General features: G+C 38.8%; 1 protein-coding gene across 5 annotated transcripts in view; it reads right to left on the bottom strand.

Annotated features, from left to right (window-relative positions):
- Positions 1–54: 54 nt before the first annotated feature.
- The window catches only part of NUP37 (nucleoporin 37), a 38,336-nt gene continuing 23,082 nt past the window's right edge, over positions 55–15,308 (bottom strand). Inside the window, exons 7-11 of one of the 5 annotated variants that reach the window (XM_026119793.2) lie at positions 14,111–14,292; positions 13,526–13,576; positions 13,047–13,140; positions 4,660–4,724; positions 55–157 (exon numbers count right to left, since the gene is read on the bottom strand). In XM_026119793.2, coding sequence (XP_025975578.1) covers positions 4,704–4,724; positions 13,047–13,140; positions 13,526–13,576; positions 14,111–14,292 — 348 coding nt within the window. In that variant the 3' untranslated portion in view covers positions 55–157; positions 4,660–4,703. Of the gene's footprint in view, positions 158–956; positions 3,690–3,746; positions 4,725–11,973; positions 12,336–13,046; positions 13,141–13,525; positions 13,577–14,110; positions 14,293–15,308 lie in introns of those variants that run through there. The other 4 variants (XM_026119795.2, XM_026119794.2, XM_064513774.1 and 1 more) reach the window with 4 other exon arrangements.

Here is a 15,308-nt window from a genome sequence, read left to right as displayed (position 1 = left end):
AGCAGCCAGACATCAAAATAATGAAAAATGTCAGCAAGGAAATAGTTTTTGTTTTGTTGTTTGTTGTTTTTTTTTCTTCCTCGTGATTTGGATGATGGAGGGTCATGCTTTGAATATGGGGGATAAAATCGTGAGCACTGAATGAGCCTGGGGTGTTCTGAAAAAAGATTTTAAAAAGTGGCAACAACCAAGTTACAACAGGTTTCTGTACTTTAAGGCATAAGCAAAAGGAAGTAAGGGTGTAGGGTGAACCTTAGCTGTGTGCTGTCTTAATGCCAGCGTTTCAATTAATACTGCTCAATGCTATGCCACTGTCATCTTTGTAATCATGTTTATAAACTGCAAGTTTCATTCAAATATTATCAGTGTTCTTCCTTAGTGTTTTCTGGTATTATATCAGGTATCTCATGGATATATTCAGGACTTATGAAATACATCCTCACCGTTCAACAGCCTCACTGTGGTTTTATACAGGTTTTTCAACATATGAAAGCAAAGCATATAGCATGTGTTTGTCATGTTAGGAGAGGAAAATGGGGACAGATGGGTTGATGATTTTTCTGGTTATCAAGACTTCATTGCTGTTAGCTTCTTGAAGCTGCTGTTTCTATAGTCGCCTCAAGATAGCAGCTTTTATAACATGAAGAATCTTTTCCTAGGCTATTTATTAATAAAAATATATTGAAAACATTGATGAAATGTGTTTGGAAAGCTGACTGTAACTGGCATTTACTAAACAAGTGTTGTTTAGCCTGAACAAGTTTCTGAAATAGCAGTATCTCTCATGTCTGTCTTTTATTTGGTTTTGATGGGATGTTTAAAATGAGATTTCTCATTAAACTTGGCTGAATGCTCACTTTGGTGATTTTTGCAGTAACAGGTGTACTGGTAGTACAGCTCATCAGTAAACCCAGACAAGGTAAAAGATAGGGTTTCCCCTAATAACAGGAAAACAATGGATAGGAGTGTTTTAAATAGTTAACAGATGATATGAGAATAAAGACATAGAAAATTCATAGTATCATTAAAGCAATAGGGGGTCACAGTCAGCTTGAGCAGAAAAATAATATCAGTAATAAGTAATAATAATAATGAAGCAGGTCATTCATTACAGAAAAGTTCTTCACCACACATTAATGTTAGTATTTTCCAAATATGCCTTTGACGTGGATGTATATGTGCTTCCTATGCTGACATATGGTGATGTTTTGTTTTGTTCAGCAATACTTATCACTGCTTTCTATTTGTTCTCATGTTTAGGCTATAAGAAGGTCTACTCTGTCTCTCTCGGCTAAAGAAACTTAGGGGTATCAGACTCCAAGGAAAGAGGGGATGGTCAGTATGCTTCCAGGTGTTCACCCAGAATAATTCCCAAGCTGTAAAACAACTAACCTCTTCTTTATCTCTGAGGGATTGCTCCTATTATTTTCCACTGTGGCTAATTTCAGAGCACTACTCAGACCATTTAGATATGGGGTCCCAATATGAAGCTGGCTTGAACCACTCTAATAGTTCGCTTCATCTGAAAGGCTTTTCCACCTCCCTCTCACCCCTCACTGCCAGCCTGTGCACTCAGTTTACCATTTGTCAGATGGCAATTCAGATTGCCATCCTGGCAGACAACTAACCTTAGAGGAGGGAGTTTTCTGCTTGGGTAATGGGTTGACTCAAATCAGCCAAAGTGTGCATTGAACGTGGGAGTCTGTGTATAAGGGAGGGGCCATGTTAAGGAAAGTGAGACTTTTCCTTTCAGGAAGTGGTAGCAAAATACAGATCATTCTCCCGTCATGCAACTTCACCCTTGGCATTTCAGGAGAACAGCAACAGAAAGAAACACTTCTCTGCTGGATGTGCATCTGATCTGTAACTTTAAAAATACATTGAGATAGCTATTTTGCTGGCTGAAACGCTCTGATAGTCATAGTAAAAGCTTAGGAAGGGGACCTGATCTTCTGGCACTGTTAACTGCATCTGCCATCTGTGCTCATAAGATTTTGAATGTGACATATACATTTATACAGTTATATACAAGAGACTGTGAATTGAACAGAAAGTATGTTTGACCCCTATCTTGTATTAAATAATTTGGTTTCTGCATCTTCAACAGGTCTTCTATGAGCTAAGCTATCTGTATTCTTTGGGACTGATCAGCCAGCCAGCTGGTTAGGATCAAAAAAGAAGTCATTAAACATTTTAGGACATTGCCTCTAGAAGAGTCAGGAATAACAATTACAGATAAATCATGCATCTAATCCCATGGCTGATTAAGTATGAACGAAGGATGAGAAATTACCTTTAAATCCCCAAATACATGGCTCCCAATAGAGCATTAGGCACACTAGCAGTTTTAAGTAAACCTCAGCTCCAACAGTACATGCAGATTGTATCTGTTCTTCTGTGAAAACTGTCACTGACTCGCAGAGTTTTTTCACAGGTTAGACAAAAATAATTAATTCAGAAAAGAAGCAAACCTTTGGCACGCTCATCGTGGGCACAGAATTCTCAGTCCTGATATCTGGGCTATGTTTTGGAGAATTTAAGCAACTAAAGATCCTGAAATGAGGTTGTATACTGTGTTGGCAGTCTTTTGTTCCAATGCTATAACAAACAGCTCAACCTTTTAATTAAAAACTTTAAATCATTTATACTCTAGGTTTGTGTATTCCTGGAAGACAAGACAAATCACGGTGATTTGGGGTCCTAGGTTATTTGTAACAGCCGTGTATCCAAATAGAGTGTAGCAGAGCAAATGCCTTGTGAAAACTCCTCATGGCTACGTCTAAATACTGGTAAATCCAATAAAACTATCTAAATTTAGAGCAGTTAAGAATCTACCATAGTCTGAGGCTGTCAGTAGGAAGCTTTTCATGTGATAAGATGAACCAAAAGGCAAATTACTTGAATACTACTAAGATTATATCTCAAAAGTGCTATGCTAATTTTTATAAAAATTTTAAATTCTCAGTTTACTTCCAAATTATTTTGTTTCACTAAGCAATTTACAAACCCCATTTCCAGCATCCATGAGATCTGGAACATAACTAGGGCACCTACATCTGTTACTCCGAAATTAAGTAAAATACTCATTTATGTAATGAAGCTGCTTTTCTTCGATTTCGTATTTAGTAGTTTCTTTAACTTACCTTTTGCCATACGCATATCTCTATTATTTTCTTATCTAAAATACCACATAGCAAAGTCTTTTTGTCCATACTGTTTGAATTATTGAACAACCTGGATTTTGTACTATGTTTTAGGGCAGTGACATATACTTGGCAATCTCTCACATCTCTCAAAGGAAGGACAGGGTTAGCCTACAAAATTCAATAGGTTTAATCTAGCCTATAGCAATTGTGCAAATTATTTTTGGGAAAAGGAACTGTTTGTTTAAAATATCTACGTGAATTATCTTGCCACCTTAATTATCTTAAAGGACAAGTTATATGCAGGAAGAAAGAATCTCATTTACCAAAAAATGCCCATAATGTAATTTTTCCAGGCAATGCTAAAGAAATTTAATAGTGTAGATACTTAGTCAAATCTTATCTGAATCTCTTGGTCTGTAAAATTGGACAAGAAATCTGACAAGAATCGGCTCTTCTGTGAACTTTCTGGTACTTCCTGCTTTTGATTTGGCCAAAAATACTGCACAGAAAGCTGTAACGCAGCACTTTTTCTCCCAGCTGGAACTAGGAAACGCAGGGGATGAAAAGTGAAAAACACAAATACAGTAGAGACAAATGATCCAATTTTTTCCAAAACCTCTTTAAAATGTTTTAACAGAGCTAGTTAAACTGGAACTATTAATGCTTGAACCCCAATTGGAGGATTTATAAAAAAGAATTCAGTGATAATATCCAAATTTACATTGTGTATGATTTGAAAATGTATTTTTGTACCAGCACCCATACTGGATGATAAATATCACATTTAAGGAATAAACACTGTGCAGTATGTAACTGAAAGCAGCTTACACCCTATGCATGTGTACATATGTATTCAGGCATGTAAGGACACAGTTATGTAGCTCCACCTTTCAGTGAAACAAAGATTAAAGACTGTTCAGCAGTTATTAAAATAAATTTCAGTTGAATATTAGTATTGGCAAGATGTTAATCTTAGAGATGCTTAGGCTAACTTGGAGTGCAAAAGCTGTGTGTACAGAAAAGCGATCAAAGCTTTGTCTCCAACACTGGTAAAAAAATATTGTCAATGTCTAGTGATTCACATGCACTACAGAGTAAGGGAAACAGCACAGGTTTCAAAGCACTGAAACTGATCTGCTGCATATATTTTTATACTGCACGAAATCAGCCTCTAGTCAATTGCAAAACAAAATTGCACAAGCTGAAAAAACTGGCAAGTGCTACTGTAACTTAAAATGTTCATATGCATTTTACATGCCTGTATACTGTTACAGGTCCCAAGACAGAATATTCTGTTAGAATCAGCATAGAACTCAAATAGCTATACAATTGAGAAGTAAGTTAAACAGAAATGAAAAGCCGATCCAAAAAAATTTCCAGACATGGTGTCACCTGATCCTCCATAGGGGCAACAGTTGTTTTTAGTAAGGTGGTCCAATGAACAGCTGAAAAGGTCAGAGTGTGGATTAACATTTTTTTGATTTCCCATGGAGTCCTCAACACCCATACTTACAGAGGGAATTCTGGCAAAGCTTTCCATATGAAATTGATATTGCCTCAATGATTTTCCCCCCGCAACTAAAACAAAAGAAAAAAAAAGCCTATCTCAGTAATTTAAGTACGTCAGAATATGTACGAAGTTAGCAAACAGAAGGTTCAGAGAATTATCAATCCTGGGCAGTTAAGCAGACTGACAAAAGCAAATTTCAGGTACCATATAGGTTGATTTAAAAAAACACGCTTGGAAATTAAATGGTAAATGGTTTGTAGTTTTCACTTTTCCAAGTCCTGTGCTAAGGATTATCAGAGGATTATCTAGTTATTTTGTTCTACAGGGAAGAACACAGGAAACATACTAAAAACATTAGCTGCTCTTTTTTTTTCTTTAATACTCATTTTATACAGGAAAGATATAACATAAAGAGCCCTGAACTTGGCAGTATCATTCCAATGCTTGGTAAACAATTTTAAGTTGTCTTTAAAAACAGAGTATTAAAAACAAGCATCTTGGCTTCTGGATTATATACACAACCTCAGAAAATAGGAGAAAATTTTTGCCCTCTCCCCCCACACTGGGGTGTGAGCTGCTCCAAACAACAAAATACACAAAGTCTGAGTCCAAATGCACTTGCACATATCTAAAGCAAATTTATACTAGTCAGTACGGGTAGTGGGTGTACTGTGTGGCATTCTACAGATCTAGGTGCTATGTAAAATTTCTGATTTTTAACTACAGTAAAAATAGGATCCATTAGTTTCTCCCGAAGCCAGAATGACATATCTGTAAGTGTCCAGTGCATGTATCACTGTAATGAAGGTGGACAGAAAAAAAGCTGTTTAAATTTCACTGTAGTACATATCCAGAAGGGTAGCAGTCGCCCAGTCCAGTCTGTCCTTTCACACCCACACAGCTTCTTAGCTTCAAACCTCCTGTTAAATCTGAGTTCTGGTTAAACCACGGCTACAAGGTCAAAGCAGTGCTGGATCTTGAAACATCCTCCAGTCTGCTTATTCTGCAGTTTAAGGGGACAATACTCCATGCAGGATTAGACAGACTTCCAAAACTATCTTACAGTTAACAAGTTGTGTAAGTTCTAGCCCCAGCACTTGTAGTTTTCTACACACTGGGATTTCCTTTTGGCTGTATATATTCAGACAGCTGCTTTTAACTCTCCACTGCCCAAAAAAAAGAAAGGGAAAAACTGTTATACAGCTCTTTGTCCATTTGAGGCCCAATGGAAGACAGTGTGTATCTCGCAAACAGAACATGTAAGAGTTTTATATTATATACTTCAGGGACCAGGACTCTGACAGAAACACCAGTAATTTGCACTTCCCTGGAAAAGGTCCCCGGGATAGTGGCAGGGATGGCGATGAATCAAACTGCTGCTCAGTGGAGGAAACATGAGACATATCAATGCACCTGCATTACAAGGAAGAGGGTGGTGAAGCTCTCCACACCATGGCAGCTTATCATTCTCTGAAAATTTTATCTGCCTGCTGGTGCATCATTTATCTGGGTTCTGTATCAATTAGCCAGCTTTCTGGAGGGAAATAACTGTTCAAAGCACAAATGATACGATTCACCTAGAAATAATCTGTAAAAACATATTTAGTACCTTCACTTGTAATTAATAAGCAGATCAAGCAGATCTCTGCAGAAAACAGGGCAAGTTCAAATAGTAATGAGCAGCTGGGGGCCTTCCATGAAAGCAATCCTTTGTCCAACCAACTACTGTACAGCAGCTAGAAGATGGTGGGGCCTGGTTAATTCGTATCTGATAACTGAGAGCTGAATGTAGTGAAAAGTCCCTCAGTAATATAGGAAGGAACTGTTTTTACCATTCTGAAATTTTCAGCAGGTACCAGAACAAGGCTTTCTGTCTTAAAGTAATTTAAAAATTTTGCAATTAGTTTTACTGGGATTAGCACCTCTTCCAGTTCACAATTCAGTATTCTGAGATGCTTTTAGAATGCAATCTTTGTATCAGTGTATGCATTTCAGCCAACAAAATGATCAGAAACTTCTGAAATAGACCAGTAAACATAGATTGAATAAAAGCATTTTGAGATGATGAAAGTATTCACATGCAGCTTTGTCACGAACATCAAAGGAGGCATGTTTTCGTATCTCTTTCCAAGATCAAAAAAAATAACATGTTGCTTCTTTCACTTCAAAAGCCCTTTCAGCTCTGAGGGAGGAGGACAGCTCCCCAGAAGCCTCGGGGAAAAGACACACACAGGTAAGGAAGAAGTTCAGATGAACTGCAGCATGGTATTTTGGCTCAAAATTAATGATTAAGTGGACAGAGATAGAAGGAAAATCAGAAGACAGGGAGAGAGGTCAGCTGGAGGGACGCTTTGGTTATGTTGGAACATGATCAGAGGTGAATTGGGAAGATGATACCAAAGGCATGATGACATTATTTGAGAACATGCAGCTCTTAGCTTTTGCTCTAGTACCATTGCTTGTAAGTGCAGTCTCCCACAAACTAGTACGTGATAATCCAACAGCCATGGGACAACTCCAATGTAAGACAGGTGATGAGATGGTCATGGAAGTGGAACAGACAAATGCAAGCTGCTCAGTCTGATCCTGTATGATTAGTCCTGCATTGTCCACAAAATACACTTTAGCAAAGACACAGAGAACATTGCCATTATAAATAAAATTCTTGGTTGCGTGCTCAGTAGTTATTCACTTCTGAGACCCATTTGCACTTTTATCAACTCTTCTGTGCTACTGTGCTTGTTCTGCACTTTTTAAAAAAATAACTGGCTGGGATACCCGCAACGGTTTTATAAGGTTATATGAATACTTCTTTTTATTAATAAATGTGTTTTGGTTGCACTGTGTGTGGGTAAGTGGATGAATGCTTTAGAAAAAAGGAAGAGGGTCAAAAGGTTGCATGCAATGGATTCTGACTGGACACAACTGTAATACCAAAATATTTATCCTTGTTTAAGTCTGCTGGATACCTTTACACCAATTTTATTTACCCTTTGTGGCATCCAGCTGTTGTATTTAATAATTTCCTTGCTTTCTGTACAAGATTTCAAATATCATTTTAATAATTATCTCTTTTATTGAAAGCCAACCAATTTGAGCAGATTTCAGCATTTTGAACTCCTCCAATTTCTGTCTATACAAATTGCTTTAATTTGGGATGCAGAGTTACTCTCCTCTGAAATTAGCAAAGGAAATTCTGTGATAAATTCAGGTTTTCACAGAATCACAGAATGGTTGAGTTTGGAAGGGACCTCTGGAGATCATGTGGTCCAACCCCCCTGCTCAAGCAGGGTCACCTAGAGTACGTTGTACAGGACCCTGTCCAGAAGGCTTTTGAATATCTCCAGAGGAGGAGACTCCACAACCTCTCTGTGCAACATGTTCCAGTGCTGTCACCCTCACAGTAAAGAAGTTTTTCCTCATATTTAGATGGAACTTCCTGTGTTTCAGTTTGTGCCTGTTGCCTCTCATCCTGTAGCTGGGCACCACTGAAAAGGGTCTGGCCCCATCCTCTTGACACCCTCCCTTTAGATATTTGTATACATTCTTCTCTTCTCCAGGCTACACAGGCCCAGCTCTCTCAGCCTTTCCTCACAGGGTAGATGCTCCAGTCCCCTAATCATCTTAGTAGCCCTACGCTGGACTCTCTCCAGTAGTGCCGTGTCTCTCTTATACTGGGGAGCCCAGAACTGGACACAGTACTCCAGATGTGGCCTCACCAGGGCTGAGTAGAAGGGGAGGATCACCTCCCTTGACCTGCTGGCAATGCTCTTCCCAATGCACCCCAGGACACCATTGGCCTTCTTGGTGCTGGCTCATGATTAACTTGTCCACCAAGACTCCCAGGTCCTTTTCTGCAGAGCTGCTTTCCAGCAGGTCAACCCCCAACCTGTACTGCTGCATAGGGTTATTCCTCCCTAGGTGCAGGACCCTGCACTTGCCTTTGTTGAACTTCATTGGGTTTCTCTCCAACCAACTCTCCAGCCTGTCGAGGTCCCTCTGAATGGCAGCACAGCCCTCCGGTGTATCAGCCACTCCTCCCAGTTTTGTATCATCAGCAAACTTGCTAAGGGTGCACTCTGTCCCTTCATCCAGGTCACTGATGAGTAAGCTGAACAATACTGGACCCAGTATTGACCCCTGGGAGATACCACTAGCTGCAGGCCTCCAACTAGACTCTGTGCCACTGATCACAACCCTCTGAGCTCTGCCATTCAGCCAGTTCTCAATCTACCTCACTGTCCACTCATCTAACTCACACTTTCTGAGCTTACCTATAAGGATGTTACGGGAGACAGTGTCAAAAGACTTGCTGAAGTCAAGGTAGACAACATCCACTGCTCTCCCCTCATCTACCCCGTCAGTCATTCCATCGTAGAAATCTACCAGATTGGTTAAGCATGATTTCCCCTTGGTGAATCCATGCTGACTACTCCTGATCACCTTCTTTTCCTCCACATGCTTAGAAATGACATCCAGGATGATCTGGCTCCATCACCTTTCCAGGGATGGAGGTGAGGCTGACTGGCCTGTAGTTCCCTAGGTCCTCCTTCTTGCCCTTTCTGAAGACTGGAGGGACACTGGCTTTCTTCCAGTCCTCAGGCACCTCTCCTGTTCTCCATGATCTTTCAAAGATGATGGAGAGCGGCCTAGCAATAACATCCACCAGCTCCCTCAGCACTCGTGGGTGCATCCCATCAAGGCCCATGGATTTGTGGGTGTCAAGTTTGCCTAAATGATCTCTAACCCAATCCTCCTCCACAAAAGGAAAGTCTTTCTTTCTCTAGACTTTCTCTCTTGTCTCCAGGGTCTGGGATTCCTAAGAGCTGCTCTTAGCAGTAAAGACTGAAGCACAGAAGGTATTCAGTAACTGTCTTCTCTGTATCCTTCATCACCAGGGCACCCACCCCATTCAGCAGTGGGCCCACATTTTCCCTAGTCTTCCTGTTGCTACTGATGTATTTGAAGAAGCCCTTCTTCTTCTTGACATCCCTTACCAGATTTAATTCCAAATGGGCCTTGGCCTTCCTCGTCACATCCCTGCATACTCTGACAATGTTCCTATATTCCTCCCAAGTGGCCTGTCCCTTTTTCCACATTCTGTATACTTCCTTCTTCTGTATGGGTTTTGCCAAGAGCTCCTTGCTCATCCATGCAGGTCTCCTGGCCTCTTTGCTTGACTTCTTACTCATAGGGATGCACCAATCTTAAGCTTAGAGGAAGTGATGCTTGAATATTAACCAGCTCTCTTGGACCCCCCCTTCCTTCTAGGGCTCTAATCCACGGGATTCCTCCAAGTAGGTCCCTGAAGAGGCCAAAGTTTGTTCTCCTGAAGTCCAGGGTTGCGATCCTACTTATTGCCCTGCTTCCCCCTCGCAGAATCGTGAACTCCACCATCTCATAGTCACTGCAGCCAAGGCTGCCCCCAACCTTCACATCTCCAACCAGTCCTTCTTTGTTTGCTAGGACAAGGTCCAGCAGCACACCTCTCCTCGTTGGCTCCTCCACCACCTGTGTCAAAAAGTTATCATCAATGCTCTGCAGGAACCTCCTGGACTGCTTTTATCTAGCTGTGTTGTCTTTCCAGCAGGTATCAGGGTGATTGAAGACCCCCATGAGAACCAGGGTCTGTCATTGTGAGGCTACTTCCAGCTGTCTGTAAAAGGCCTCATCTACTTGCTCTTCCTGATCAAGTCGCCTGTAGCGAACACCCACAACAGTGTCACCCATGTTAGCCTGCCCTTTAATCCTTACCCATAAGCTCTCGACTTGCTCTTCGTCCACCCCTAGGTAGAGCTCAATACATTCCAGCTGCCCTCTCACATAAAGAGCAACTCCACCACCTCGCCTTCCTGGTCTGTCTGTCTTAAAAATCACGTAGCCATCCATGACAGCATTCCAGTCATGTAAGCTATCCCACCATGTCTCTGTAATTGCAATGAGATCATGGCCCTCCAACCACACACAGATCTCCAGTTCCTCCTGTTTATTCCCCATGTTGCATATGCATTGGGTGTACAGGCATTTCAGAGAGGTAATCAAGCATGCAGGTTTTGTTTCCTTAGCTAAGGATAACCAGACATCAAGCTGCAGCAGATCATAACCCTACAGGGGAAAGTAAAAAAGGGTCTTCAAAATAGTTTGGAATTGCATAATTATATCAGAGTTTATGCAGGCAGTGAAACTGTCAGCTACATAAATGAAAACTCCTGATCTATGCTAATTACTGCATATTTATTATTATTACTACAACCTTTTTGTTTCTGTGGCAATATATTAAAAAGGAATAGTAAGAATTTTAAGGCAGAAGAAAATGACAACACACAAAAAGCCTTTCCAGTTAAGAAGACAGCAAATTCAATTTGAAGTGCATATGACAGTCCTAAGGCTAAAAGGATTTCCAAGTTTGTAGCAATATCAATTGAATTAATACAGAATTTTTCCAGAACAGAACATTCAGGAAGTTAAGTTGTCTCTCCTGCAAATGAGATTCCAGAGAAAACGCTGAAAATAATCTATGAGGAATTTTACGTTCATCTTTTAGGTACATTTTGGTGGGAGTCTGAAAGCAAAATTTCTCAAATATGAGAAGTAAAAATGGTCTTACTTTTTGAGTGCCTGTAATCTCACTTCTTGCTGTCCTGATTCTGAATTGATTGTACATGTTCAGCATAAATGAGGAGAAACTACAGAGTATTTTTAAATATATCTGCTGCTAACTGAAGATCTGGATATCACTTGCAAAAGCGTGCAAAAAGGATACTGCAACTAAGAGTTGCCTTTTACTCTGCCCTCTTTTATTTCATTTCTGGGTCTCATACTAGAGGGACAAGAAAAGCATGCTTCCAGAAAGCTGACCATCTTTGAATTTCCCCGTAAAAGGCTGGAAACAGAAGTGCTCTAAACAGAAAAAAAACCACAGGCTGTTTGGTACACTTGAAGTGATGCCCTCTGGCATCTCAAAAGAAATAACACTGCTTAAAATTACCATTCAGATTACTAACACCATTAGCTACTTCACTTTTAGTGATAACTATTTTAATTCAGCAAATAAGACTCACAGACAGCATTTTATGATAGGAGATTGCTGCATTTCTTTTTTACAAGACTGTGATGGCCAGGAAAGTTTGACAGAGGCAGGTGTGCTTGCTGTAGGTACTATACGGACAATTGCAAAGTATTTATACTGTGTTAACTGAGCTTTAGCAGAGACACAACTCAGATGGCCAGATACATAATTTTTTAAAAAAACAACCCTCACCCCACCAAACAACACCAAAACCTCTCTTAAAAATTACTTTCATGCCAAGTACAAAGTTAAAAAAAAGAAAAAAAGCCTTGTACATTTTATTTGAAGGAAAAATAAGCAAGTATCAGGTGCATGATATCTGATTTTATGAAAACTGCTGTATTTGCGACCTAAAATCAAACATAAAAGTTTTTGTCCTTTTTGTTCTTTTGTTCTCTTAGTGAATAAGTATCAGTACAAAAAGTAAATTCCTTTATGTTTTACTACAGAAAGGACATTATAGTGTGAAGTTTAATAATCAAAACAAATGCTTATTTTACATTTCAGTCACCCAAAAGAAAATTTTATGATCTCCTCCGACTGCACATAATGGAAGAGCTCTGTGCCATGTCAAACCAGATCCTACAGCTGCAGTGCCAGTAAGAATGGGCTTAAAAAGAAGAGAGACAGACAGAGAAATATAAATAAAATATACCATATAAATGATTACTATACCACATACAGCAAATTGCATAAACAAATAAACCCAATAGATTTAATACTCCTTAACAAATACAGTTAAAATACAACAGGAATCAAGCTGAAAAATCTGATTATCTGCTATGTAGTTCCAGCAGCTACTTGCTACATATTAAATATGATGCACCAAAATATTCCATGATAAAAAAAATATTTCAATTATCATTTTTATTTCAAACACATGCTTTCAAACTTAGAAATCATTTTAAATGAAATTACTTCCTGTTACGGTTACTCGCAACTAGTATTTTTGGAGATAATATTTTTACTGTGACCTTTACAAATGCATGCTAACTTTAGCAACAACAAAATATTTCCTGCACTTCACATGCATTGTCTCTGGATATATTTTCATTAACAATTTAAAATATGCTTAGTTCAAACCTGAAAAATACATGACCAGCTAATTTAGCCTCTTCAGAATTAGAAATGCCAAGAAAATTTATTAAATAAAGGTTGAATGTGGTGTGCTTTTATTTTCCCCCATCAGCACATTGGAGAAAACACCACAGCAAAACCAAGCAGCATTTCTGGATGGCTTTGTCTATTTTTTAACTGTACCTTGTAACTATTTACCAGCTTGATTTAAAGTGAACAGATGCAACTACATCCAAAAATTTACCTGGGGATGTCCTAAATGATGAACCAGGAGTTGAGTAGTTGTCTTTCCTGGATACCCGGTGGTTGCAAACAGATTTTCATTCACTCGGGACCATCTAGGAATAAAATGAATGTACCTTTCAAATAAAACCATTAGACTATCAGAAGCACACACAAACCTGAGTTCTCTCCCTTGTGGTTATCTGTGTAAAGTCACCAGATATTCCACTGACACCAGATAATTAAATTTAGAGAAATGGCTCGTTTTAAACAATGCACCACCCTCAGTCCCATATACACATTGTTGAAACAGAATAAATTCATGCAAATATTATTCATACTTACTAAATGTTGGTCATCCACAAGTTTCACTAAGTTTATAGACTGGGTCCCCCTAAAAATGATTCAAATGAGACAGAACCGGGTCCCTAAACTCACAACTGCATGCATATAGGTATATTCATACAGAGAGAAAATACAAAATAGAGACAACACTTATACCTGAATAATCTGGCTCGATCCACATGGACAGGTCTCTTATCCTGTGGATAACTAAAACAGATGTTTTGGGTAAAAAACTGTTCTACATACAACCTGCAGTTCTGCATACAACTTATACTGTAAGTACCAAAGGCATATCATTTAAACAGTGAAGGGGCAAACTGCTCATGAAAATGCTCAGGGAAAACTTGAGCATTCCTGTGGCTAACATCTCAATTAGGAGTAGGAAAACTGAAGTAGTTTTTCAGTTTCTTATGGCTCAGTAATTATGTGTGTATGATTTAGAAATTAAAATGAAATTAGACAGATGCACAAAACTTACAATGAGATATGAACAGTAGAGATGCTGTCTCAAATAGACAAAAAGAAACACCATGCTTTTTTTTTTTTTAAACAGGTGTGTATTGGTAGAAATAAACACGAAACATGAGGAATGTCAGTGAATGGTCTATATTGATTTCATAAATCCTGATGAGTTTTCATTTATTTACTGAGTAGGTGATGGAATAGATAGTGCACCATCGCTTAAGTGATTAACAATGTACTAATGGAGAATAGAGAAATCTCTCCTGGTTATTCTAATACCTTGAGCGAGCAATGTCCCAAATTAGCCAATCACTTCCAGCAACTGCTCCAATTTTAAGAGTATTCTTTAAACACCAGTCTGCCGACATCAGTGGCGTTTGTTCACACTCCAGAGACAGAATGGCCTGCTGGGTTATCAGGTCATAGAATCGTATTGTTCCATTCTTCTCTGCTACCATCAGCTGTAAGAGAAATTAAAAAGTGCATTCTCATAAAACTTTGTAAACTTCTTTGCATGCACTGAATCTTAATAGCTTTTCTACTCTAATAGCAAACCTAGTATATCTGCAAGCAAGTATTAATATTTGGACTTAAAATGAGTACAACTTTTCACATTGTACCAGAAAACATTCTCCTGAACGCTCTTCCAGTTTTTTTTAATATATATTATATATATATAGGTGTACATATATATATAAGCACTTTAATCTATACTTGTTACAAATATATATAAATGATTACATGATTTTATGTCACTATATACATCTTCAGTATATCTTTGTATATAATTTTAGCACCTAGGAACCCCACTTCTCAACCACAGATGTACTGTACTTTCAGAATCATTAAGTTATACTTTTAAAAATAAGAAGTTCTTCTTCCAAGTACAAAGAACTGACAGACAGAGATAGTGCTGTACAAGAAAACAACAATAACGATCAGTGGAACTGTAGAATCTGGATTCATGCTTACTGATTTTGTATAACATCTTTGGGTTCATCCATATAATACATTCAAGCAATTTGTAGAAAGAGCTTCCTGATTAAATGATGAAAGAGCTTTTCTTAATGATGCTCTCAGAAGGCCATTGAGAATACTTAAGGAAGGCAAAGAAGCATCAAAACAAATACCCTCCCAAATAATATCCAAGTTTGTTTCGGAAAAGAAAGCTGTCACAGAAACATTCTGTTTTTCAATAAAATGGACATGGTGCAGTAAGCATTTCGACCTGCAATAGTCTTTAAAGCAATCAGCCCGTAAAGTTGTACTAGCTTTCTGAAGGGGTCTTCCTTTGAAAGAAAACCATGACTGCTGTCTGATAGGGGTCAAGGAAAAGACAAGCTAATATGTGTAGATCTGTGTAATATTTCAAGATTTTGTGGTTAAGTTTAGGGCTAATCTAATAATTTTACTGTGTTAACTAAGTCACCCGACAGCAAACACATTCAATTTGATGCCACCTGAATCAACAGTTTTC

This window comes from Dromaius novaehollandiae, chromosome 1 (assembly GCF_036370855.1).
Source record: "Dromaius novaehollandiae isolate bDroNov1 chromosome 1, bDroNov1.hap1, whole genome shotgun sequence".
Taxonomy (NCBI): Eukaryota; Metazoa; Chordata; class Aves; order Casuariiformes; family Dromaiidae; genus Dromaius; species Dromaius novaehollandiae.
The sequence above is the reverse complement of the archived record's forward strand: the minus strand, read 5'-3'. Positions and strand labels throughout refer to the sequence as shown.